The sequence below is a fragment of the Pongo abelii genome, chromosome 6 (genome assembly GCF_028885655.2).
Source record: "Pongo abelii isolate AG06213 chromosome 6, NHGRI_mPonAbe1-v2.0_pri, whole genome shotgun sequence".
NCBI classification, from domain to species: Eukaryota; Metazoa; Chordata; class Mammalia; order Primates; family Hominidae; genus Pongo; species Pongo abelii.
This window is the reverse complement of record NC_071991.2, coordinates 63487153-63513372: the sequence shown is the minus strand read 5'-3', so window position 1 is coordinate 63513372 and position 26220 is coordinate 63487153. Positions and strand designations below refer to the sequence as shown.

Below are 26220 nucleotides of genomic sequence, written 5' to 3'. Positions count from 1 at the left end.
AGTAGTTTGCAAATATTTTCTCCCATTCTGTAGGTTGCCTCTTCACTTCGTTAATTGTTTCTATTGCTGTGCAGAAGCATTTTGTCTTGGCATGATCCTGTTTGCCCAGTTTTGTTTTTGTTGCCTGGGCTTTTGAAGTCTTACACACACACAAAAAATCTTTGCCCACACCAAAATCCTGGAGCATTTCTCCAGTGTTTTCTTCTAGTAGTTTTATAGTTTCAGGTCTTAGATTCAACTCTTAATCCATTTTGATTTGATTTTTGTTTACATTGAGGGATAGGAATCTAGTTTCATTCTTCTGCATATGGTTATCCAGTTTTCCCAGTACCATTTATTGAAAAGACTGTCCTTTCCCCATTGTATGTTCTTGGCACCTTAGCTGAAAATTAATTGGCTTTAAATGTATGGGTTTATATCTTGGGTCTCTATTCTGTTCCATTGCTCTCTCTCTCTGTTATTATGCCAGTACTATGCTGATTTGGTTACTATATAGCTTTGTAGTAAATTTCAAAGACAGGTAGTTTGATGCCTCTAGCTTTGTTCTTTTTGCTCAGGATTGCTTTGACTATTCAGGGTCTTCTGTGATTCCATATAAATTTTGAAACTTTTTCTATTTCTATGGAAAAAAGTCATTGGTATTTTGATAGAGATTGCATTGAATTTAGAAATTGCTTTGGGTAATATTGTCATTTTAACAATACTCTTCCAATCCATGAGCATGGAATATCTTTCTGTTTTTTGTGTGTGTCTTCAGTTTCTTTCATTAGTGTTTCATAATGTTTCTCATATAGAAACTTTCACTTTTCATCTTTCACTTCTTTGGTTAATTTGATTCCTACATATTTTATATTATTTGTAGCTATTGTAAATGTGATTGCCTTCTTGATTTCTTTTTTCAAAGGTTTTCTGTTGGTACATATAAATGCAACTGTTTTTTGTATGTCTACTTTGTATCCTGCAACTTTCCTAAACTTGTTTATCAGTTCTAACAGTTTTTTTTGGTGGAGTCTTTAGGTTTTTCTAGGTACAAGATCATGTAATCTGAGAACAAGGCTAATTTGACTTCCACCTTCCAGTTTGAATGCCTTTTATTTCTTTCTCTTGCCTAATTGCTCTGACCAGGACTTCTAATACTGTATTGAATACAAAGAGTGAAAAAGGGTATCTTGTCTTGTTCCAGATCTTAGAGGAAAGGCTATCAAATTTTCCCCATTCAGTACAATGTTAGCTGTGGGTTTGTTGTATATGACCTTTACTATTTTGAGATATGTTCCTTCTGTGCCAATTTTGATGAGGGTTTTTATCATAAAAGGTTGTTGAATTTTATCAAACGCCTTTTTGAAATTTGTTGGAATAATCATATGGTTTTTCTTCTTGGTTCTATTGATGTGCTACATCACATTTCTTGACTCACATAAACTATCCTTCTATCCCTGGAATGACTCCCACTTAACCATGGTGAATGATTTTTTAATGTATTGTTGAATTCCATCAGCTAATATTTTGTAGAGAATTGTGGCATCTATGTTTATCTGTAATATTGGCCTGTAATTTTCTCTTTTGTGTCCTTTTCTGCTTTTGGTATCAGGGTAATGCTGGCTTCATTTTCTTAGTCTAGCTAAAGGCTTATCAATTTTATCTTTTCACAAAACCAACTTTCGTGTTGTTGATCTTCTGTATTTTTTCTTCAGTTTTAATTTTATTTATTTCAGCTCTCATCCTTGTTATTCCTTTCCTTTTGCTGATGTTCAGTTGGGATTGTTTTTGCTTTTCTAGTTCCTTGAGGTGTATTGTTAGGTTGTTTATTTGAAGGCCTTCTACTTTTTTGATATATGTGCTTGTTGCTCTAAACTTCCCTCTTATTACTGGCTTTTATTGTATCACATAGATTTTGATATGTTTTATTTCCATTTTAATTTGTTTCAGAAAATTTTTACATTTCCTTCTTAATTTCTTCATTGATTTATTGGTTGGTTAGGAGCATGTTGTTTAATTTCCATGTGTTTGTGACATTTCTAAGGTTCCTCTTGTTAATGATTTCTAGTTTTATTTCATTGTAATCAGAAAAGGTACTCGATATGATTTCTACTTTTTAGAATTTTTTGAAACTTGTTTTGTGCCCTAAGATATGATCTATTCTGGAGAATCCATGTGCTGACAAAAAGAATTTGTATTCTGCAGTAGTTGGGTAAAATATTCTGTGTCAGTCATTCAGGACTACTAGGTCTAGTGTGTAGTTTAACTCTGATGTTTCTTTGTTGATTTTTAAAATCTGGAAGATCTGTCCATTACTGAGAATGGGGTGTTAAAGTCCTGTACTATCATTGTGTTGCAGCCTGTCTTTCCCTTTATCCCTTTAGGTCTATTAATGTTTGTGTTATATACTTGGGAGTTTAGGTGTTGGGTGCACAGATATTTAATACTTATAATTATTATTTTCTCTTGCCTAATTGATTCCTTTATCATTATGTAGTTATCTTCTTTACCTCTTTTTACAATCTTGATTGTAATATATTTTATCTGATCTTAGTATAGCTACTCTTACTCTTTTTTGGTTTCTAGTTGCATGGTATATCATTTTCCACTCTTTCACTTTCAGTCTATATGTGTCTTTATAGGTGAAGTGGGTTTCTTGTAGGCACTGTATAGTTCTGTTATGTTTCTTTAGCTATTCAGCCACTTTATGCATTTAATTGGAGAATTGAGTCCATTTATGGTCAGTGTTGTTATTAAGGACTTATTACTGCCATTTTGTTACTTATCTTCTGGTTGTTTTATAATTTTTCTTTTTTACTTTCTTACTGTCTTCCTTTATTGTTAAGCGATTTTCTCTGTTAATATGTTTTAATTCAATGCTTATTATTTTTAGTGAATCTGTTACAGGTTTTTGCATTGTGGTTACCATGAGGCTTAGAAAAACTATACCAAGTTATTTTAAAGAGATGACAACTTATATTAGATCACAAAGAAAAGAAACCCAAAGAAAAAATGAAGAAGAAACTCCATTCCTTCCCCCCACCCCACATTTTGAGCTTTGGTTGTCTCAATTTGTATATTTTTATATTGTCTATCTCTTAACAGTTTGCTGTAGCTATTGTTTTTGATAGATTTGTCTTTTGGGCTTCATGCCAGGGGTATGAGTAGATTACACACCGTAGTTACAGTACTAGAATATTCTGTGTTTGTTCACATATTTAATTTTACCAGTGGGTTTTATGGCTTTAAATACATTGTTTAATGTCAGTGTTTTTCTATTTCAGATTGAAGAATTTCCTTTAGCATTTTTTGTAAAACTATTCTGGTGGTGGTGAATTAGCTCAGCTTTTGTTTGTCAGGGAAATTACTTTAATCTGTCTCTCATATTTGAAGTGTAAGTTTGCAGGACACAGTATTCTTGGTTAGCAGGGGTTTGTTTTGTTGTTACATTTAGCACTTTGAAAATGTCATTCCACTTCCTACTGGCCTGTATTCTTTCTTTTGAGATGTCTCTTGTCAAATTGGTGCTCCTTTATATCTTATTTGCTTCTTTTCTTTTGTTGCTTTAGGATTCTCTATGTGTCCTTGACCTTTGAGAGTTTGATTATTATACAACTTCGGGTAGTAGTATTTGGGTCAGTTCTATTTGGTGTTCTCCGACCTTCTTGTACCTGGATATTTATATCTTAGGTTTTCAAAAGTTTTTAGTATTATTTATCTTGTAGACAATCTTCACTGCTTTTCATTCTTTTTTCTCTTAAATTTGTTAAGACTTGTTTTGTGGCTGTATTAGTCCGTTTTCATGCTGCTGATAAAGACATACCCAGGACTGGGCAATTTACAAAAGAAAGAGGTTTATTGGACTTACAGTTCCATGTGGCTAGGGAGGCCTCACAGTTGTAGTGGATGGTGAAAGGCATGTCTCGCATGGCAGCAGACAAGAGAAGAAAGCTTGTGCAGGCAAATTCCCCTTTGTAAAACCATCAGATCTCTTGAGGCTTATTTACAGTCATGAGAACAGCATGGGAAGGACCTGCCCCCATGATTCAGTTACCTCCCACTGGGTCCTTCTCACAACACATGGGAATTCAAGATGAGATTTGGGTAGGGAGACAGCCAAAACATATCATTCCGCCCCCGGCCCCTCCCAAATCATGTCCTCACATTTCAAAACCAATCATGCCTTCCCAAAAGTCCCCCAAAGTCTTATTTCAGCATTAACTCAAGAGTCCACAGTTCGAAGTCTCATCTGAGACAAGGCAAGTCCCTCTACCTATGAGCCTGTAAAATCAAAAGCAAGTTAGTTACTTCCTAGATAAAATGGAGATACAGCTATTGGATAAATACAGCCATTCCAAATGGGAGAAACTAGCCAAAACAAAGGGGCTACAGGCCCCATGCAAGTCTGAAATCCAGCGGGGCAGTCAAATCTTAAAGCTCCAGAATGATCTCCTTTGACTCCATGTCTCACATCCAGGTCACGCTGATGCAAGAGGTGGGTTCCTACAGTCTTGGGCAGCTCCGCCCCTGTGGCTTTTCGGGGTACAGCCTCCCTACTGGCTGCTTTCACAGGCTGGTGTTGAGTATCTAAAGCTTTTCCAGGTGCACAGTGCAAGCTGTCGGTGGATCTGCCTTTCTGGTGTCTGGAGGACAGTGGCCCTCTTCTCATGGCTTCACTAGTTAGTGCCCCAGTAGGAACTTTGTGTGGGGGCTCTGATCCCACATTTCCATTCTGCACTGCCATAGCAGAGGTTCTCCATGAGGATGCTGCCCCTGCAGCAAACTTCTGCCTGGGCATCCAGGCATTTCCATACATCTTGTGAAATCTAGGTAGAGGTTCCCACACCTCAGTTCTTGACTTTTGTGCACTGGCAGACTCAACACCACATGGAAGCTGCCAATGCTTGAGGTTTACATCCTCTGAAGCCACATCCTGAGCTCTATGTTGGCTCCTTTCAGCCATGGCTGGAGTGGCTGGGATGCAGGGCACCAAGTCTCTAGGCTGCACACAGCACGGGAACCCTGGGCCTGGCCCAGAAAACCCCTTTTTCCTCCAATGCCTCCAGGCCTGTGATGGGAGGGCCTGCCACAAAGGTCTCTGATGCCCTGGAAACCTTTTCACCATTGCCTTGGAGATTAACATTTGGCTCCTGGTTACTTTTGCAAATTTCTGCAGTCAGGTTGAATTTCTCCTCAGAATATGGGATTTTCTTTTCTATCACATTGTCAGGCTACAAATTTTCTGAACTTCTATGCTCTGCTTCCCTTATAAAACTGAATTCCTTTAACAGCACCCAAGTCACCTCTTGAATGCTTTGTTGCTTAGAAATTTCTTCTGCCAGGTATGCTAAATTATCTCTCTCAAGTTCAAAGTGCCACAAATCTCTAGGGCAGGGGAAAAATTCTACCAGTCTCTTTGCTGAAACATAACAAGAGTCACCTTTGCTCCAGTTCCCAACAAGTTTTTCATCTCCATCTGAGACCACTTCAGCCTGGATTTCATTGTCCATGTCATTATCAGCATTTGGGTCAAAGCCATTCAAGTCTCTAGGGAGTTTCAAACTTTCCCACATTTTCCTATCTTCTTTTGAGCCCTCCAAACTGTTCCAACCTCTGCCTGTTACCAGTTCCAAAGTTGCTTCCACATTTTTGGGTATCTTCTCAGTAGTACCCCACCCTATTGGTACCAATTTACTGTATTAGTTCATTTTCATGCTGCGATAAAGACATACCCAAGATTGGGCAATTTATAAAAGAAAGAGGTTTATTGGACTTACAGTTCCATGTGGCTGGGGAGGCCTCACAATCATGGTGGAAGGTGAAAGCCACGTCCCCCATAGCGGCAGACAAGAGAGCTTGTGCTGGCAAGCTGCCCTTTTTAAAACCATCAGATTTTGCGAAACTTATTCACAATCATGAGAACTGCATGCGAAAGACCTGCCCCCATGATTCAGTTACCTCCCACTGGGTCCCTCCCACAACATGTGGGAATTCAAGATGAGATTTGGGTGGGGACACAGCCAAACCATATTGCTGGCCTAACACATGGTCTGTCTTGGAGAATGTTTCATTTGCACTTGAGAAAAATCTGTATTCTGCTATTGGAAGAAATAGTCTGTCTATGTCCATTAGGTCTATTTGGTCTAAGGTGTTCAAGTCCACTGTTTCTCTCTTGATTTTCTGTCCAGATGATCTATCCATTGTTGAAAGTGAAATATTATAGTCCCTTTCTATTACTGTATTGCAGTCTATCTCATACTTCAGATCTGTTAATATTTGATTTATATATTTAGGTTCTCTGATGTTGGGTTCATATACATTTTTAATCAGATTTTTTAAATTTTAAATTGTGATCTTTTACTTTTTCCTAGTTCTAATACTCAACATGTATTTATTTATTCATTGAGCACATGATATATGGTCTTGAATTCTAAAATTACAGTGTTAGCATCTGTTCAGACATGAGAAGAAATGTAGAAGAGACAAACTATTCAGAGGAAATAACAGTAGTGTTATTATTAGACTTAAGACATATAGGAAAAGAAACTGGTTTGGAGAGATGACACTGTTATTATTGGTTTATTCAGTGTGAAGGACATTTATGCAAGGGTGAAACACCAGACCACAGCTCAATACAGAGGTTCAGCCAAGAACTGGTAGCTGGGAGTTCACTGTCAGTATCTTGAGACTTGATGAACTAGTTAAGGAGAGTAAAGGAGATAAGCCAGCTGAGAATAGAGCGTTGAAAAAGGCTGATTTCAGTGAACAAGAGGAGGAGACAAAAAGGAGGCAGCAAGAGAGTGGTCAGAGAAATGCTTGAAACAGGATACTGTAACATCATAGAGAAGTCAAGGCATGAGGTTTTTCCCTCAAAGAAGAGTCAAGTATGTTAAATACCTAGAGTAGAGAAAAATGAGGAGTAGAGGTCATTCTACTCAGTGACTTTCTGAGATTCCAATGTCATAGAATACTTCTCACTATTCTATCTAGACTGCATGGCATTAAAACAAGCACTGCTGAGCTAAACGTTGAGTACCCATGGACACAAAGAAGGGGAATGATACACACTGGGGCCTAGCTGAGAGTGGAGGGCAGGACGAGGGTGAGGATCAAAAACCTACCTGTCAGGTACTATGCTCATTACGTGGGTGATAAAATTGTCTGCACACCAAACCCCCATAACATGCAATTTACCTATGTAACAAGCCTGCATATGTACCCCCCAAACCCAAAATAAATGTTGGAAGGGAAAAAAAGACGTATGAGGACAGACTTAAAACATTTAAGTTAGGCAGATATGTAATGCTATGTGATGGAAGCGTTTCAGACATACTAGCCATATTTAATTAAAATAGAGTTTGTTAGCTTTTCTTTTAATATAAACATGAGAAACAAAAACCACATTAATTATAGCATTCTTTTCAAAATAAAACTGCAACCAATACTTGAAAAAACGAAACAAAAACAAGCGCTGGTGATAGGAGAGCTGTGGAGCTTAGCAGTAAACTGAAAAGGGAGGAAAGTGGAAGCTCAAGGGCCTAGCAGGCTGATGGGGGGCAGTTTATTTATTTATTCATTTATTTATTTAATTTTATTTATTTATTTATTTATTTGAGACAGAGTCTCACTCTGTTGCCCAGGCTTGGAGTATAGTGGTGTGATCTCAGCTCACTGCAAGCTCTGCCTCCCAGGTTCACACCATCCTTCTGCCTCAACCTCCCAAGTAGCTGGGACTACAGGTGCCCGCCACCACGCCCAGCTAATTTTTTGTATTTTTAGTAGAGATGGGGTTTCACCGTGTTAGCCAGGATGGTCTCAATCTCCTGACCTCGTGATCCGCCCACCTTGGCCTCCCAAAGTGCTGGGATTACAGGCGTGAGCCACCGTGCCCAGCCTATTTTTTTAAGATTAATAAACACATACCTACACAATCTTGGCATGACTAATAGGCAGGGATGAGGGGAAGAGCAATGAAAGAATACAGTTTAATTCCCAGTGCTGAACCCCAATACACAGTATTTTTTTTCTGCCTGCAATAGATGCAGGGCCTTCTTGAGAAAGACATATGAGATACAGCTGCTTATATTTATCTTTTTTTTCTTTTTGGAAAAATGTTAATATGAATATTTACTACTATTAATTCACTCATTCACTCATTTAGCAAAAACTTATTAAATGCCAGTTCCATATATTACTTGCTCGGTCTAAGAATCCAGCAATAAACAGAGTAGATATAGTCCCTCCCTCATAGCACTCACATTCTACTAAATTTAGCTACTATTTAAAATTCTTTGCCTTTATTTTAGGTTCAGTTGCAGACTCTTCTTCAAAGCAAGTATGTAGAATATTTCATTGAGCAAGTGTTAAGCTGGCAAAATAAATTAAACATAGCAGACTTGGTCATCTTCACTTGGATGGAAGTCCAGCGAACTTGGTCTCACCTGGAAAGCATTTTTGTCTGTTCAGAAGATATTCGAATCCAGCTTGTGAAAGATGCTAGAAGATTTGATGGGGTGGATGCTGAATTTAAGGTTTGTCAAAGACAGGCTGTATGCTATTCTAGCAAAGTTTTGTAAAGAAACATGATTTGGAGCATCGTATTTATAAAAATGAATGTATTTTTGCATGAGTAAGCAGGAGTCAGGAGACTTTTCCTGCAAAGGGCCAGGTAATAAATATTTCAGCCTGTGTGGATCATGCAGCCTCTCTAACACCTTCTGAATGCTGCCATTATAACATGAAAGAAGACATGGGTAATATATAAACAAATGGATATGGTTATATGCCAATAAAACTTTACTTGTAGACACTGAAATTTGAATTTCACATAGTTTCCATGTGTCACAAAATGTACTGTTTTTTATTTTTTTCAATGATTTAAAAACGTAGGCTAGGCTCGGTGGCTCATACCTATAATCCCAGCCTTTTGGGAGTCCAAGGTAGGAGGATGGCTTGAGGCTAGGAGTTTGAGACAAGCCTAGGCAATATAGTGAGACCCCTTCTCTACTAAAAAAATTTTAATAATTAGCTGGGCAAGGTGGCCCACGCTTGCAGTCCTAGCTACTCGGGAGGCTGAGGTGGGAGGATCACTTGAGCCAAGGTAGTTTGAGGTTACAGTGAGCTATGACTGCAGCACTGCACTCCAGCCCAGGTGACAGAATGAGACCCTGTCTCCAAAATAAATTTAAGAACCATTTTTAGCTGCTAGGTCATGCAAAAACAAACATCAGGCCATATTTGTGCTGACCCTTGTGGTAATAAAGGTAAACAGATTCATCTTCAGAAGTAAAAGACTGAGAAACGACAACAGGTAGAAAATAATACTACTAGTTTGGGTTTTTCTTTTCTGTAAAAGCCATAGAAAGCGCGTGGCATGGTGCGCGTAATGATAATTGATTGGAGAGATTTCTAGCAAAGGAGAGTGACTATTTCTCATAAAAATTGAGATTAAAAGGTTTTTTCTTTCTACCTAAAGTAGAAGTCACAGATAAATTTTAAGCCATTTAACTTTTGAGGAAGAAAAAATAGATTGTTTAGATCTCTCTCGTTTTTATACGTAGGTGTGCTTTTTAAGATTCTGGGTGCTCTCTCATTCTCTCTCTCTCCCTTCCTCCCTTTCTGCCTTTCTCTCTCCTTCTCCTCCCCGCCCCTCCCCCGCCCCCGCCTCCTCCCACCTGTCTCCCTTTCTCTTCTTTTTCCTCTTCCCATTCTCCCTTCCTTGTCTCCTTTTGCCTTCACTCTTTTTCATTTGATTTAGAAGAGAAAAATTCTGTGTGGGCCTAAAGTGGTGACAATGCTTATCACATTTATTTTTATAAAAACGGTGTGCTTGTACATTGCTTTTGATCTTCATCTAAGAGTTGAAAAGCAAGAGTAAGCAGATGTGGTGTCAGACATTCTTAGAAGTATCTGTGACCTTGCCTCTTCATTCTTTGTTCTTCATTTTTTTATTCTCGAAATGATTAAAAGTTTAGAAAAGATTGTTCTAATATCCACGGCCCTGTATTGTACTTTCATACAGGAGTTAATGTTCAAGACAGCCAAAGTAGAAAATGTGTTAGAAGCAACGTGCAGACCTAATCTCTATGAAAAACTTAAAGATTTACAGTCCAGGTAAGAATAAAGCTATGTAAGATAATCAATTTACTAGAATTTTATGAAGTCTTTTTCACATACCTAATAGTATTTAATACTGTGTTATGGAGGTGCAACCTCTACTAAATTATTTTGTAATTTTGCTTATAATTATCTAGTTGTCTCGTACATATGACATGGAACATATATATAGTAAGTTAATGTAAATAAACCCAAAAATATTTGTTTTCTGAGAGGAGTATTATACTAGTAAAATTAGAGTATCTTATTATCAAGAGAATTGACATGACTGATTGATCAATTATTTCATCAAACTATCCTGTAAATATTGATTGAGCACCTACTGTGTGCCAGGAACTGGGATTGCACTCAGTTAATGTAGTCCTTCAGTTTCTATATAGTTTCATTTTATTAGAAATTATCCTGAGGGAGCACAGTAGCATTTTTAAAATCATTGTCCCAAGGGCGATTTCTAAAGTAATTTTCACATTTAATTCTATAACAGTTAGTGGTCATAAGAATATTCTGGCTTTTGATTAAAAATGGGCAGATCTGCTACTAAAATGATGGGTTGTGGAACTGCGATCCTTTTTTTGTTGCAAGGTAAGGAACAGATCTAGATACAATTTTATATTTTATAAACAAAGCAGTTTTATAGTCTGAAAGTTTTTTTGGTAATAAAAACGGCGAAGTTAATTATTTCATTTGAGTGATGCTCTTTGGGGCTTCGGGGCTCTGCCTCTGGGTCATTTCTGCTCTGCTAAGGGCAATAAAGTAGAACCAACTCTGGATCTTATGACTCCTCTGAATACCTGACAGGAGGGAAGTCACTTGTGTTTTGTAGACATCCAGTGGGGGAAAAGAAGGCTGTAAACCAATTACATCTTACCAGTGCATTTTGCTCTCAGGTTGAAGGATGGCGACCTAGTCTTCTCCACTGCTGTTTAGGAGTGTCATTCAGAAAAGCAATGAATAACGTAAACCTAAGTCTAATTCATATTTAGCGACAACTAATGGTGTGTGTGTGTGTGTGTGTGTGTGTGTGTGTGTGTGTGTGTGTATTTGGCATAGTACTCTTCTACTTGGCATAACTTGTATATTAGTCATAAGCAAGATAGATGATGGTGTCAGAAGGAAGTAAGCTACCTATTAAACAGTGAGTTTACTATAATGAATGGACAGAGAGGACTTGAGTTTTGTTTTGCTGAAGTTTTAATGACTGAATGGATAAGATATGCTTAAAAACATTTTTCATTCATGTAGGCTTTCTCTTTGTGAAAAAGCTCTCACTGAATACCTGGAAACCAAGCGCATAGCCTTTCCTCGCTTCTATTTCATCTCTTCTGCTGTTTTACTTGACATTCTCTCAAAAGGAGCTCAGCCTAAACAGGTAATATTTTTTTTTGAAAGTCTCGTATTATACCGTGTTCGCTGAGGAATGTCATAGTGTCTCTATCGTTGTCAAATGCTACCTGTCATGTCACATGGGCCAGGAACTAGAAAATCTGCAGTTAAAATTTGTAATGTAGCATCAGAGGGATGTCAGAGGCTGTGCAAAAGGGAGTAGGAAGAATAACTGTCTGGTGCTCCGTAAAGAGGAACTATATTAAGTGTGTAAGGCTTACAGTGCTGAAAGAAGTTGATGGAAAGAAACACTGTCGCCAAATCCCCCGGAATTCTGGGACAAGAGCTGGGGCATCCATTGCCTGGTTAGCAGCTTTCCTAGGGGAGAAAGGGTCACTTGGAACAAGATCATGGCTGGTACCTTCTTACTCCTCCCTCCAGAGTCATCTTCATAATTATGACATTGGGCTAATCTTCAGTGCTGTCCAAGTTAGATTTGTATAATTTCAGGATCATCCCGAATTAACCCTCTAATTTTCCCCTATCTCTGCAAAAATAATGCATCATCTTTTTGCTGATTCCCGTGTCAATATTTAAAGCAAATAAAAACAGATACTAGCTTGTGTAATCTGAGAGCTCAGATCAGGGACAAACTGTACAAATTCCAAAGCACTCCTTCCTACAGACGTTAAGAGAATGTTGCCTTTCATTTAGACCTACTCAATCATTCCTATTCACTTAGATCTTACAGTTGTTGTGGCTGACATAGCTGGTCACTCCTAGAGTTGACTGTATATTACAGATTATTTTGAAACTGAAGCTTGTGCTATATAACTGTGGACTTTTCTCCATGTTTTTTTTCTCAGAAAAATTTTTCTCTAGGTATTTTTTGTGCCATTTTCTTTAGAATGTGTGTCTCTTCACATTGCAGTTCCCTGAATTTTGCTGTTCTTTGGGCACAGTATTTATCTTAATTATTTCTCTCTTGTTCGTCACTTAACTTTGAACCTAAATTCAGTTGGTTGGCTATTCTTGTTGTTGATAATACAAGTGCAGTCGTGCTATTAGTAACAGAATTTTTGGACAATTTGGGCAACGTGTTCAGGATCGCCACTCAGGTAGTACTGTTTTGTATATTCATGCTAATTTCCAGATGGCTTTGCAAATAAAATCTCTGTGGTTAAATTGACTGTGAATCTACTATCTCCATCTTTTACATACTTATTAGCACACAGTTGGATGCCTTTGAAAAAACTATTTTGAAACATAATAGTTGTAACTACACTATGCTTCAATAAGCCCCTGAGGTTATCCTCATGACCAGCAGCTGAACCCTCTGCCCAGGGTGACTATATGAGGGTAGCAGGTATTATATTTCATGAAAGTACATGTTTCTGAATACTTTTCAAATCTGAAATGCTTATAATGCAAAATGAATTTTCAATAAGTAAGTTAGCAGAGAGGTGCATAAATCTGTAAGTAGGTAGGCATTCTTTTTCTTTTAATCATATTATTTAAACACAGTGAACACTTATGTGACTGGTTTATTGAATAATATTAATTCCATGGAATAACAGTCATGAAACAGTTTTATCTTTCTGCAATTACTAATCTCACATGTGCCCTGCCGAATCTCTTTGCACACGTAGCAGACCCCTAAATAATAGCTCAGGCAGGTATCGTAATTTCCTGGTCCCCCTTTATTATTAAAAACTTAAAAAATAAACCAAAAGCAACTCAGCATATTCTAGTTGGAAATTTCCATCTCATCTCCATGTCAAGGCCAAGCTTTCATTTAATAACTTGGGGTTGGGAGGGAGACTTCAGCTCTTTCACCCCCCATCTCTGCCCATGTATCATGGGGAGGGGTTTAGGGGTGTGATCTATCAGTTCTTGCCCTTTCTTAATGACTGCTCCTCCTTCCCTTGGCAGCAGTGACTGTCCATCTTCACCCTTAGCAGCAAGGATCCACGTGCTGGGTTTCTGGTGGAACATGTGTGCAGGTCCTCTGGACAAAGGGAACCTCCCCAGGGATATATATGCCAGAGCCACTCCCACTTTAATCCTCCCAGTTCTTGCTCCTGGCAGTGTAACCAGCCACCTGGTTCCATCTTCCTTCTCTTTTTCTACCTAGGCAGATGTCCAAACAAGGGGCACATCAAAGATTCACTTCCTACTGGTGCCCAGAGTTTTTATGAGTGATTCTCCTATTCCTCTTCCTTGACCTTAGAGTGGAGGTTGGGGGACCCAGTCTTCTACCTTACCCACAAAAGGGGAGGGAGATGCCATGGCCTCCCCATCGTGGCTGATAACTCACACTGTGCAGATGACCTCCTTTGCCCTCTTCCTCCCTATGGTACTTTCTGTAGAAGGCGTGCATGGAGGTAGAGGAGGGTGGGGTATTGAGATGTGTCTTACCAAACCCTGGAAGGACTAACGGTCCTAACCCATGTCCATTACCTTCAGAATGTGCACATAGTCACTACCTCTTTGTCCTTAATTGAAGTCCTAGTCTGTGTTAGAGGAAAAGATCACTCAATGAATTCTTGTCACCAACTCTGTTCACCCTCCTTTTAAATCATCAAAAAATCCTTCATGCCTTAGCTAAACTACATGTTGACTCACAGTCTGTGCATCCCTGATGCCAGTTTATTTTTCACATTTCAGTGATGTGGTTTTTACATCCTTTAAAAAAATTTTTTACAACATGACTTCGGTATTTTACAGAGTGCTATCTTCTCCATTATCAGTGTGACTTACTGTGGATGTCTCCTCACCTACCCCATTCATAGCATTTTAACTACGCGTTCTAAATCCCTGAATTCCAGGTACATTGCTCAGTACTAGTACCCCTCCTTAATGAATGACTAGATTATATAAGACGTTTGAGACATTTGAAATGATGATGAAGCTGAATGTTAAAATCATAGCATGGAGCTCTCCAAACTCCCTCACAACTGTGCTGATAAATGCCACCACGCTAACAAAGGGAGGTGGGTATTTCTTCTTGCCGGCTAAAAGGATCCAGTCCTGTGGCCACAGTATAAACATGCTTACAGTTCTGACACACAGATTTGAAGTGGTTACATATATTTTTGATATATTTTGAAATTTTGAGAAAATTTGTATTCCAAGTTGTGCTCAAAATGTGATTTCATTGAGGTCTTTTGGTGTACACTACTTAAATTTTGAACAATTAAAATTTACATAAAATGCTATCACACTGTTACTAAAGGTCTATTATTAGAAGAAGTGTTTAGCAGCCTTTGTGGTACAAATAACCATCCAAGAGTGACTTGTTGAGAAGGAGCTAAGGGCCATTTGAGTCATCTAGAGCCATAGTCGGCTTCTTTCCCTGAAAGAAATGGTTCTGCAAATTCAACATGCATTCTGAATTCTTGTTCACTAACTATGGAATAGTTAATGCTACAGGCTGTTATGCCAGAGAGTGTGATCTTGCCACACTCTCTTACCCTCTTTTCAATATTAGAATCAGTTTCAGACCACCAGACTTAGTCTTTCCGTCTCTGCCTTTTGTGCTAACATTCCTGAATGTGCTCCCTGTAGTGTGACCGAGATAACATGGCAACTGCAGCTTGTGGAGCAACAATGCAATTTCCCCATAAAAGGCACCCTTTGTGGGTAGATGCCTCATCTTGACATCTTGTGAATGACGAATTTTCCAGGTGTCCCTCCTTTACTCACCCACACTCCATTTAAGAGTGTTGGTCCGAGTGAGAGTTTCTGCAGTTAATTGTGGAATGTGATCAGCTTGGATAGACCAGCCAGGGAGGTCTGATAACCACTACAACAGCCATTCTGTAAGCAGAAACCCCCAGTTTAAGATACAAGAGTTGGAATGACAGAGTGATAAAATTGGTGTGTCTAGAATGCTGTCAGTAATTATCAGCTTAGGAGTAAGTTTGGTTAAGGTCAAGTTTTAAAAATTTCCTTCCCTCAAAATTTAGCCTGACCTCCCAAGGTTATTGATTAACTAAAGGATGGTAGATACAGGTGCTGCTTAACTTCAATGGTAAAAGTCTCTCGTAGTTGCTGTAGAAATAAAACTTAAAGGTGTATTTGCAGGATTCATTGACATGGTGCAATAGCTATGGACAACTGGCCTGAAGTCCTTATGGGATTCAGTATTAACATTATTTGGTATTTTTTTCCCCTTTCAGAAAAACATTTGTATTTTTTAACTGAACTAGTATAGTTGTTAAAGTCAGACAAAATAATATCAGTTTACCCTTTTGCACCCTTTCAGGTTGTTATATACTACCTTAAAATAACTGACAACTTTGGGCAATCAAGGTGTTTTTAACCACTGATTCCTAATGATGTGAAAGGTCTTTTTGTCTGAGAACAGTTTGCACATTTTCTTTCTCTCGTCTATAAAACATTGAACTTCTCCATAAAGTTAGGTTTGGAGAAGCTAATCCACAATAGAGCTATACTAAAGAAAGACTCGCCGTCAACGTGATTGGCTCTACTTGTGCTTCTAATGGGGTAGCTGTGATTCTTATATGGCTACTGAGCACTTGAAATGTGGCAGCTGAGGAACTGACTTTTTATTGTAATGAATTGCAATTGATTTAAATCTAAAAATTGATATTTGATTCAGTTGTTGGAAAACATTGCGTGTTTGAAACAACATGGGTGTGTGAATCTACCTTTGCCCCTGCATATTGTATGAAACGCAAATACAGGTGTACCATTTTCAGATGAAAAATCCAAATTGAGCTGTGCTGTAAATATAAAATACATACCTGGTTTCAAAGACTTGCTGCAAATAAAATAATGGAAAAGATCTCACTTTTTATATTACTCACATGTTGAATGATAATATTTTGGGATATACTGGATTAAATATACATTAAAATTAATTTCACCTTTTTAAAATATGACTTACTGTGGCTGCTAGATGGTTGTAGCTGTGGAAATTGAAGCCACAATGCATTCTCTAAAATGACAAGATACATATACTCAGGAATGCTTAATGTTTGCATGAAGAAATGCCCTTCAAGGGCATCTGCACCAATCTACACACAAGGAAATCTGCCAACTTGTCTTTGGAGAAATCCCCTAAATTGCAGCGATGAGACAGATGGCACTCAACTGATACCTCTAATAGACTGTAAATATTGGCATTCAAAAAGGTGCTTGTGAGAAATGAGCTTTATATTAGGTGATAAAAAGCACCATCGGATCTTAAAGGAGCAAATATCTAGACCCCACATTCCCACAAGCACAGTATGTTTTTATGCAGAGCTTCCATTTGGTTATCTTCCTGATAGAGTAAAAGTGTCTCAGCATATGAATTTTAAGAGGATGGAGCTCAATAATCATTCATAGTATGCCAAAACCTTCACTGACAGGAGGATATTCTTCTTTAGAAAATTAATAGGAAAAAGACTCAAAATGTACATGGTAAGTTGAGGGCATGCAAGAATGAATTAGTTTTAGTTAAAATGAAATCCATAAAAAAATTCTAACTTTCCTAAAGGAAGTAGAAAGCTGGAAAGATAAGACGTATCTAATGTGGAGGAAGTGGTTGCTCCTGAGTTTAAGTTGGGGCTGAAGAAGGAATGAGAAAGAAGGAGCAAAAGGACACAGAAAAGGGGTCCTGGTTTTGACCATCTTGCCATTGGCTCTATTTACCTGCAGCTGAGGAGGAAGGAATAGAAGCTGCTCATGAAAGTGTAGTCTGTCACAGAAAGTACAGTGTAAGAGCAACTCTGCTTGGCATGACTTATGAATATGTAATATTTTAAATGGATACCTTAATATAAAGGCAGCCTGATTCACCTAGAGGTTCAGGTATTCAGGTGTATGACAAGAAAATAGAGAATCTACTTTCAAAATAAATGCCATAAATTATATAATCCCATGGAGATTATCCTTGATTATCTTCTCAAAATGATGAATATGTGGTTAATCACAAATTGTATAACAATATGCACAATTTTTTCTTCATTTTGCATATGTGTTGCCACTGCATTGTATTCTATTGTAGCCCCTTTGGAATTCTCTCCATAGCCAATGTATAAGTTGTACAACAACATTAAGGTTATTATAATATGAGATTAAAGTAAAATATCACTTCAATGTTATGAGGTCCAAAAATTAAATGTTATAAATGTGAGGTCCTGCCAGCAAGGATTTTCTAGGCCCTTCTGTGGAATCTGAAATTGTTCTGGTCTCAGGCTTGCTTTGATGTCACTTGATGAAGGTTGTTCAGTTCCAGCTTAAACTCAGTGGGTAGAGCTTCCAGCTATAACAGATTAGCTTTTAACAGAGTACTGTTCTTTCTGAAAACAACTAGAAAAGCTGGATAAAATATTTAACTAAACCTGCTTAAATGCACTGAAGAGCATTTAAAGAGTATTGAAGAATTAGTGTTCCAGGGGCTAAGATAGCAGCAGAAGAAAGCACAAAGAGATTTGCCTAATGTTTGGTGCTGCTTTTCTCCTCGAGACATTTGATAATTCATAGATGTGGCCAACGGCATGAGAAGCTGATCAGAGCTTTCAAGAGGCTCATGGAACTTGAAAGAAGGAGAAAAATAAAATAAAACTGGAACTCAGGCCCCATTAAGGAGGATATATACAGAGAATCGAACAATAATAATAAATGGTTCTAAGGTGGATTGGACAGAAATTTGCCAGAGTAAGGGGAGGAGGAATCTACTATATCTAAAAATCAGATATCGAAATCAGATATCTAAAAATTAGATATCTACCGTATCTAAAAATCAATTCCAGATGGATGTAGATTTAATGTGAAAGGTGAAACAAACGATATACAACATGTGAGGAAGGATATCTTCATAATCTTGCGCTAAGCAAAATTTTCTTAAATTGGACACAGAAGTCCTAACTATAAACAAAAAATTGGATAAATTTGACTATGTTAAAATTTTAAAACTTTAGCTTATCAAAAGATACTGTTAAGAGAATAACAATGCAAGCTGCAAAGTGGGAAAAGATGTTTGCAATATAAACAAAAGACTCATATATGGAATATATAAAGAACGCCAACAAAAAAAGGCAGATAATCTAATATAAAAGTGGGCAGAATACTTACACAGACAGTTCACAAAAAAAAGATTTGATGGCTAGTAAACATAAGAAAGGTTGCTCAATTTCAGAAGTCATCAGGAACCATAGGAGGCAGATGCAAAAGAGTACGTACTATGTGAATTCACTTCTGTAAAGATAATGTCCCTTTTTAGAGAAATAGTAACTGGCATGCACCATGAGGAGTCTTGTGGGTGCTGGGATCCTTTTTTTTTTTTTTTTGGACATGGAATCCCACTCTGTCACCCAGGCTGGAGTGCAATAGGGCGATCTCGACTCACTGTAACCTCCACCTCCTGGGTTCAAGCAATTCTTATGCCTCAGCCACCTGAGTAGCTGGGATTTTAGGTGTGCACCACTGCGGCTGGCTAATTTTTGTATTTTTAGTAGAGATGGGGTTTTGCCATGTTGGCCAGGCTGGTCTTGAACTCCTGGCCTCAGGTGATCTGCCTGCATTGCATTGGCCTCCCAAAATGCTGGGATTACAGGCGTGAGCCACCATACCCGGCCACTATTCTATTCCTTAATCTTGTGGTAATCACAAGAATTGTGCTTACTTTGTTAAAATTTATTAAGTTGTATACACATAATTTTTTCCCATTTTTCTGCATATGTATTCCAATTTCTAAAAGTTTATTTTAAAAAAACCCAGCATTTGTGTTGTGAATACATTTATATAAAATTATACATTTATGCATGTAAACATTTTATGAAAGAAACACAAAACCTTATATGCATTGATGATATATGGATATGTTTAAGTTATAGTAATAAGTGAAAAATCAAATTATAAAATATTATACTGTGATTTTATTTTTGGTAAAAGCAAATCTGGATTATGTAAGTAATTGCATGTTCATTATTGAAAGTTTGAAAAATATAGAAATACATTAAAAAGTTGAGATTAATATACTCATTGCTATTTTTGATTGATCATAGTTTTTTAAATGTGTCTGTGTTTGTGAGTTATGACATATATACTTAATCAAAACTGTAATATTCCTCTACAATTTGATGTTTTGTAGCTATAAGAGGTTTCATTTTATGAATGTGCCATACCGATTTAACTAGCTTCTAGAAGGCCTTTTTTTTTCAGATTTAGACTCTTAACCATATTGTATGCCTATGTCTCTGTACCATCACCAAAACTGTTAATTTTATTATTTTATTTTTCTTTTTTCTTTGGAGATGGAGTTTCGTTCTTGTCGCTCAGGCTGGAGTGCAGTGGTGCAATCTCAGCTCACTGCAACCTCTGCCTCTCAGGTTCAAGCGATTCTCCTGCCTCAGCCTCCAGAGTAGCGGGGATTACAGGCACATGCCACCACACCCAGCAAATTTTTGTATTTTTAGTAGAGTTGGCGTTTCACCATATTGGCCAGGCTGGTCTCAAACTCCTGACCTCAGGTGATCCACCTGCCTCTGCCTCCCAAAGTGCTGGGATTATAGGTGTGAGCCACCACGCCTGGCCCAAAACTGTTATTTTTTTAAAAAAACACATGCAACTATTTACTATTTTGACACATTGACTTAAGTTTTTACACATGTAAAAATCATGGACTCACTTTATCTCATTCTAGAGAATATCATCCACAAAAGACCAGGGCTGCCCGTATTTTGGTCATGATTTATATTCTTAAAAATGTTATCGTGAATATTGTCATTACGAATAAATTAATTAATGAAAACATATGAATGAGTCCTGAGGTGCTCACCAGGCCAGGAGTGGCACTAGGCTTTCTGTATATTTTATCCCATTAATAAGCAGCAGCAGCATCTTTAGGTAGATAGGGCAAATACGAATTTAGATATAGGCAGAAAGCAAGCGGTACAGTTTGAGAATATAATTGTAAGCTGTAGTAATTTTGTCTTTTTTCCCTTTTTTTTTTTTTTTTTTTTTTTTTTTGAGACAGAGTCTCTGTCACCCAGGCTGGAGTGCAGTGGCGCGATCACGGCTCACTGTAACCTCTGCCCCTCCAGGTTTAAGCAGTTCTCTGCCTCAGCCTCTGGTGTAGCTGGGATTATAGGCGCGTGCCACTTTTCCCTTTGTTTTCTAAGTGAACAGTAGCTGTAAGTCCTGAAGGTAGATCAACTGATCACTGCATGCGTTTTAAATTATAAAATTAGCTAATGATTAAGTATTTTCAGTTTATTTACAATTAGATAAATGTAAGTTCTTTTATTTCATAAGAGGTTCTCCCTGTGCACAGTTCTGATATTTATGAATTTCAGTTACTAAGCTTCGGTTAAATAATGCCAGTGCCCTGACAACATGGTTCAAATTTCAGCTACTATGGTAAATTAACTCTGAGTGATTGCATAAAGCACATAGTTGATTACTAACTCTCCAGCCCACAAAAATCACTGCCTAAGTAACAGATGTGCATCATGATCAGTGACAGTCATGTCACATCTTTCTAATTCTGTCAGTGATCAGCCACTGTGCTGCTTTTACTCACTTCACACACAGGCAGCTAAGCTTGTAGTTCTGTGATGAACCCGCATGACATTTTTCATTAGTTAATGGACAGAAGGAAATAGTAACAAAGTTGGAAGTGTAGCACAGAAATGAAAATTGATAATGCTAGAAGCGAAAATGGAATCAAACATAGATGGGAGTCACAGAAGAGAGAGCTGATGGACAGTGACGACCAGACACCACCAGAGAGAGTGATATGCAGCCAGGGGAACTTAGTGAAGATAAACTTGGGAACATAAATGACAACAGTGGTTTTGACAAAAAGAATGAAGATGTACCAGAGGAAGTGATGCCAGGAAAAACGAACATATTAAAAACAAACCTCCCAAACAACAAAAACTGACTTCACATTAAAGAGACTTACAAGAAATTTCATGACACTGAATGCTTCAAAGGTAAAATGTTGATGGCCGGATATAAATTCAAAGGGAGTATGAGTTTGTCAAGGCAGAGAAAAGATGCTCGTTCTGTACCTTAAGTAGTAAGATGAGAAGGAGGCAAGTGCTATTCAAATAACTTGTTTTCTGCAAAGAAAACTGTTTAGTGTTTTAAAATGCAGTCGACAAAATACTAGTTTATGGGTTTTTTTGATCTCCCTGTATGTTTATAACCAACAGTGAGAAGCTTTAATGTTTTGACACAAATTTGTAAAGGTCATTGTCCCATCATAAGTTTCTCCCATTGATCATTTAGATTGCATAATGTGATTTCAGCCGGTGTGGTCATTTTTATGATTTTGTACTATTATGCAAAGTCAGGACTACCTGTATTCAGTTTTTGCACTAATCTTTTAGAAACCTACTTAAAATACATGATGAGTTATTGGTTCTTTTTAAAAAATGATTTGAGGTGCTCATATCCTTTCTCTATCAAAAGAGGAGCCTACGAAGTATTAATTTTTTATTATTTATTTATTTATTTGAGATGGAGTTTTGCTGTTGTTGCCCAGGCTGGAGTGCAGTGGCGCCTTCTCGGCTCACTGTAACCTCTGCCTCCCGGGTTCAAGTGATTCTCCTGCCTCAGCCTATCGAGTAGCTGGTATTACAGGCATGCGCCACCATGCCCAGCTAATTTTGTATTTGTAGTGGGAACAGGGTTTCACCATGTTGGTCAGGCTGGTTTCGAACTTCTGACCTCAGGTGATCCACCCGCCTTGGCCTCCCAAAGTGCTGGGATTACAGGTATGAGCCACTGCACCCAGCCTAATCTATTTTTAGTTGTAAAATGAAAGGCCTTTCCAAACAGCTCACTGGGAAGAAGGAATTTTAATTTTGGGTTAACAAACACGGAGAGATCTCATTAAAAATAGAACAAATCTGAGGGCAACAGGGGCCACACTTGTTAAAAAAATAGTCTTGTTCCCTCAGAAAGTTTAAATAGAAGACAATATGAAAACATCTAACTTCAACTATGCCATGTATAAGAAATAGGAGAACTCTGCCTAAGGTTTGTGTTTCCTGGTCATTGAGTTACTACAGAGCTAGAAGTTCTCGAAATTATTTTCTCACCCAAGCAGTAATGTGTGAGAGTGTCTGATGGCTGAAGTCTCATTTATCCAAAGGCTTTTCAGTTGAATATTATCTAGGCCCATTACACAGTAGAAGCCATTCAACATCTGTGTACTTCCTGGCCACTTCAGCTGTAAGAGTGAATTATGAGATTAGTGGAGACTTTCTCTATATTAATATCCTCTGGGTAATGTACAGAGATGGAAGAGAATAGAACCCAAGCTGTGATCAGGTAGCTACCACTCTATCTGTGTTTAAAGTAAGTGAGAGTCTCAAAAACTCATCTATTTTAAACTCGGAGGACTTCTTGCTGTGATTTTCTTTGATAATAAAACTGCATGTACAGCAAAAATGAAAAGGCTGAAAGCTTCAAAGATTAAATCACCCTAAAGAAGTTCCTTACCAATATTGGTGTTGGTCTTGGCATGCAGAAAATTTAGGCAGGTTGCTATTGTTTCTAGAAGCTGCTATGGTATACTTATCATGTCCAGTTAAACTGCATTTCAAGAAAAGTTTGTTACAGCAGTGGAGCCTATATGCTTGGAAATGTTTTGTATTGCTTCACCCTATCTTCTGGTTATCAGCAGCTCATATTTATTTTTTTCTGTTGAGGTAAAATTTAACATAAAATTAACTGTTTTAAGTATGCAATTCAATAGCATTTTGTACATTCACAGTGTCATGCAACCACCTTTTATCTAAGTCCAAAACATTTTCATCAAGCTGAAAGTAAAACCCCCTATCCATTAAGCAGTAACTTCTCATACCCCTCCCTCCAGCCCCTAGCAGCCACCAATCTGCTGTCTGTATCTATGGATTTATCTCTTGTGGATATTTCATATAAATGGGATAATGGGATAATACAAGATATGATGTGTGGTATATTGTGACTGGTTTCTTTCATTTAGCTTATATTTTCAAGATTCATCCAAGTTGTAGCATGTATCAGTAATATTCCTTTTAACGACTGAACAATATTCCATTGTATGGATATACCACATTTTGTTTATCCATTCATCATTTGATGGACGTTTAGGTTGTTTCCACCTTTTGGCTATTGTGAATAATGCTTCGATGAACAGAGATGTACAAATACCTGTTTGAGTTCCTATTTTCAACTCTGTAGGTATATACCTGGGAGAAGAATTGCTGGATCATTGCTAATTCTATGTTTAAGTTTTTGAGGAACCACAAAACTGTTTTCCACTTAGCAGCTTTTATGTGCACTATGAATAACCAGGGAACATGTATTCCCATTTCTGATACTTCCTCTGGGCTGACCCTTGCCCTTTACTCAGTCTACCCATAGAGAGATGATAGAGTAACTTCCCTGATTAATAAAGTCTGTTCTCTTTTTCTCCTTGGGTGTGAATTTACCCACACAACACATGTCATTCTCTCCTTTCCTCCATGACAAAAACATAGGGCAGTGCTCCCCAGAGGAGGATTTTTCTGGTCCGTGCTAACATAACAAGATGAATAAGTGTTGTTCATTCTGGGGTTGCGGTTGGAGGCCAGTTAGATTTTGTTCTTCAAACTGACTTCTGCAAAATAAATGCTAAGGTTTTGTCTTTGATCTGATCTTTGTTGTTGTTGGTTTTTTTTTTCCCCCAAATTGTCTGGAACCTGCATAGAGTTCAATGTGCTTGCTATTTACTGGTTTTGTATTGGAGAATGCAAAACTTAGGATGTAAGAGGTTATGATACCGGAAGAACTTGATGTTTTTAGATGTGGCCTGGAATTATAGATTCAATGTCTAACTGCCACTTACTTTTAGTTATGTCAACTTGGAGAATTTACCTAATATTTTAGTTTTAATTTCCTCATCAATGAAAAGGGAGAAATCCTACTCACCTTTCTTATGTACCAAGGATACTGTGGGGCTCACCAAAGTATCAAGGCAAGTGCATGTTAACAGATAACCTCCCCCAAAAGTAAAATTCTTTCTAATTGACATTTTTCATTTCAGACATTTTAATAGCTTTTTCATAGTGTACACTAATGCTGTGAATTTGAATTTTTAAAACTTGACTACAGAAGCCCCAGCAGGATGCCTGTCTACAGGAATATGGTACAGATAGAGAAGTCAGTAAGCCTCCAGTCATCAAGTAGAAAATAGGTCACTTTTCATGGTAAGCTTTCATCAGCCAACATGTGATGATTTGGCCAGAGTGACTGGCCACTTCTCCACCAAGATCCTTTCAAGCTCTGACATTTTAGAAGTGACTTTTATCTTGAGGGAAAACATTTTGAGACAACTCTAACTCCATAAAGTTTCATGACTTCATATGGCATCATCTCTAGATTATCAGAATATACCTACAGCAAGAAATGCTCTTATCTTTCCTAATATTCTCATTTTAGGTAACACATCACCTTGCCAAACTTTTCGACAGCATTGCAGATCTGCAGTTTGAAGACAATCAGGATGTTTCTGCACACAGGGCAGTTGGAATGTACAGCAAAGAAAAGGAGTATGTCCCATTCCAAGCCGAGTGTGAATGTGTGGGCCATGTAAGATTTGATTATGAGGTTTTCTATGCTAGGGGAGTATTTTCAGCATACTCTTAGAAGGTTGAGTTAAACAAGAAAAAAATTCAACCCAGGTCAAATCAGGCTCTGCTTAGTTTTTTGCTCGGAGGTTCCTTTTTATCTGTATCAACTGTGACAGAGGGCTCTTCTGCCATGCGTTCCAGTTTCTACTCATGTGACTTTGGCACCCAGCAGGGTCTCAGAGACGCTAGGAATTGAGCTAGACAGAAGCAACTGTCATAGATTGAATGAGTGACCCCAGAATTAGTAGCAAATGCAACTTAGTGACTGAGTCTCCTACAAAGCTTATTCTGTTTTCACCACTGCTCAGAGAACAGAGAAGAGTTACAGTGAAGCAGCACCTTGCAATAAAGCTTGTTTTAAAGAGGCTTTGTGTTTCAGTAGTCCATTGTGAATGTTATAAATGGCTCCTCGTAAATAAAGTTGATTGAGTCTAGCAAGCTGATGTCCTGTACTCTAATTACCATGTGCACAGAGTTAAGTTAGCATATTCTCTCCTCTCACAGCCAAATACCTCAAAAATATTCTTAACAGTTATCCACAAGAATGGCTCATTATGATTTATGAAAGCATTTCTGGTGTGTTCAGATTATTTAGGGGAATTGCATCTTTTTATGATGAAGCTTGCGTAGCTTGGGTTAATCCACAGAGTAACTGATGGAATAGTGTCTAGTGGAGAACCATTTGGGTTGGGGCAGGTGTTCCTGAAAGTATTTGCAGAAATGTGAGTGGCAACCTTATTTTACAAGGGTTTTCTTTACTCCTTTCTGTTGCTTTTTAATATTGTACCAGAAAAATCCTGCCAAATGAAGGAGAAGCAGATGGTGGAATACTTTGATTAAAATATATTTTTTGATCTCTTGGGCTTTTTAGGATGATATTATAATGATTAGGAAAAGTTGCCATAAACTCTCTTGACAAAAGTGTGTTGCTGTCTGCTCCCTCCCAGCAAACTGCTCACCGACTGGCATGATGCCTGGAGGGGGATAGTCCAATTGATGGATGTGGTTGTCACTAGCAGGAACCCTTGATATTGAAAGTTTTTACAGTGCTCTAATTTATTCTGTATAAGCAACTTATGCTAGAGACTTGTAAACATATACAAATTCACCCCCTAATTGCCTTCGTTTTATAAAAAGATGCTTTTAATTTGGTGCTTTTTTGTATTTCTGCACTCTTTTCATT

General features: G+C 37.8%; 1 protein-coding gene across 1 annotated transcript in view; it reads left to right on the top strand.

Moving 5' to 3' along the window:
- DNAH11 (dynein axonemal heavy chain 11) overlaps positions 1-26220 on the top strand; it is a 359682-nt gene that overhangs the window by 81513 nt on the left and 251949 nt on the right. Inside the window, exons 26-29 of the mRNA XM_054559402.2 lie at positions 8286-8510; positions 10001-10092; positions 11338-11464; positions 24847-24996. Of these exons, the coding sequence (XP_054415377.1) occupies positions 8286-8510; positions 10001-10092; positions 11338-11464; positions 24847-24996 (594 nt within the window). The remainder of the gene's footprint in view (positions 1-8285; positions 8511-10000; positions 10093-11337; positions 11465-24846; positions 24997-26220) is intronic.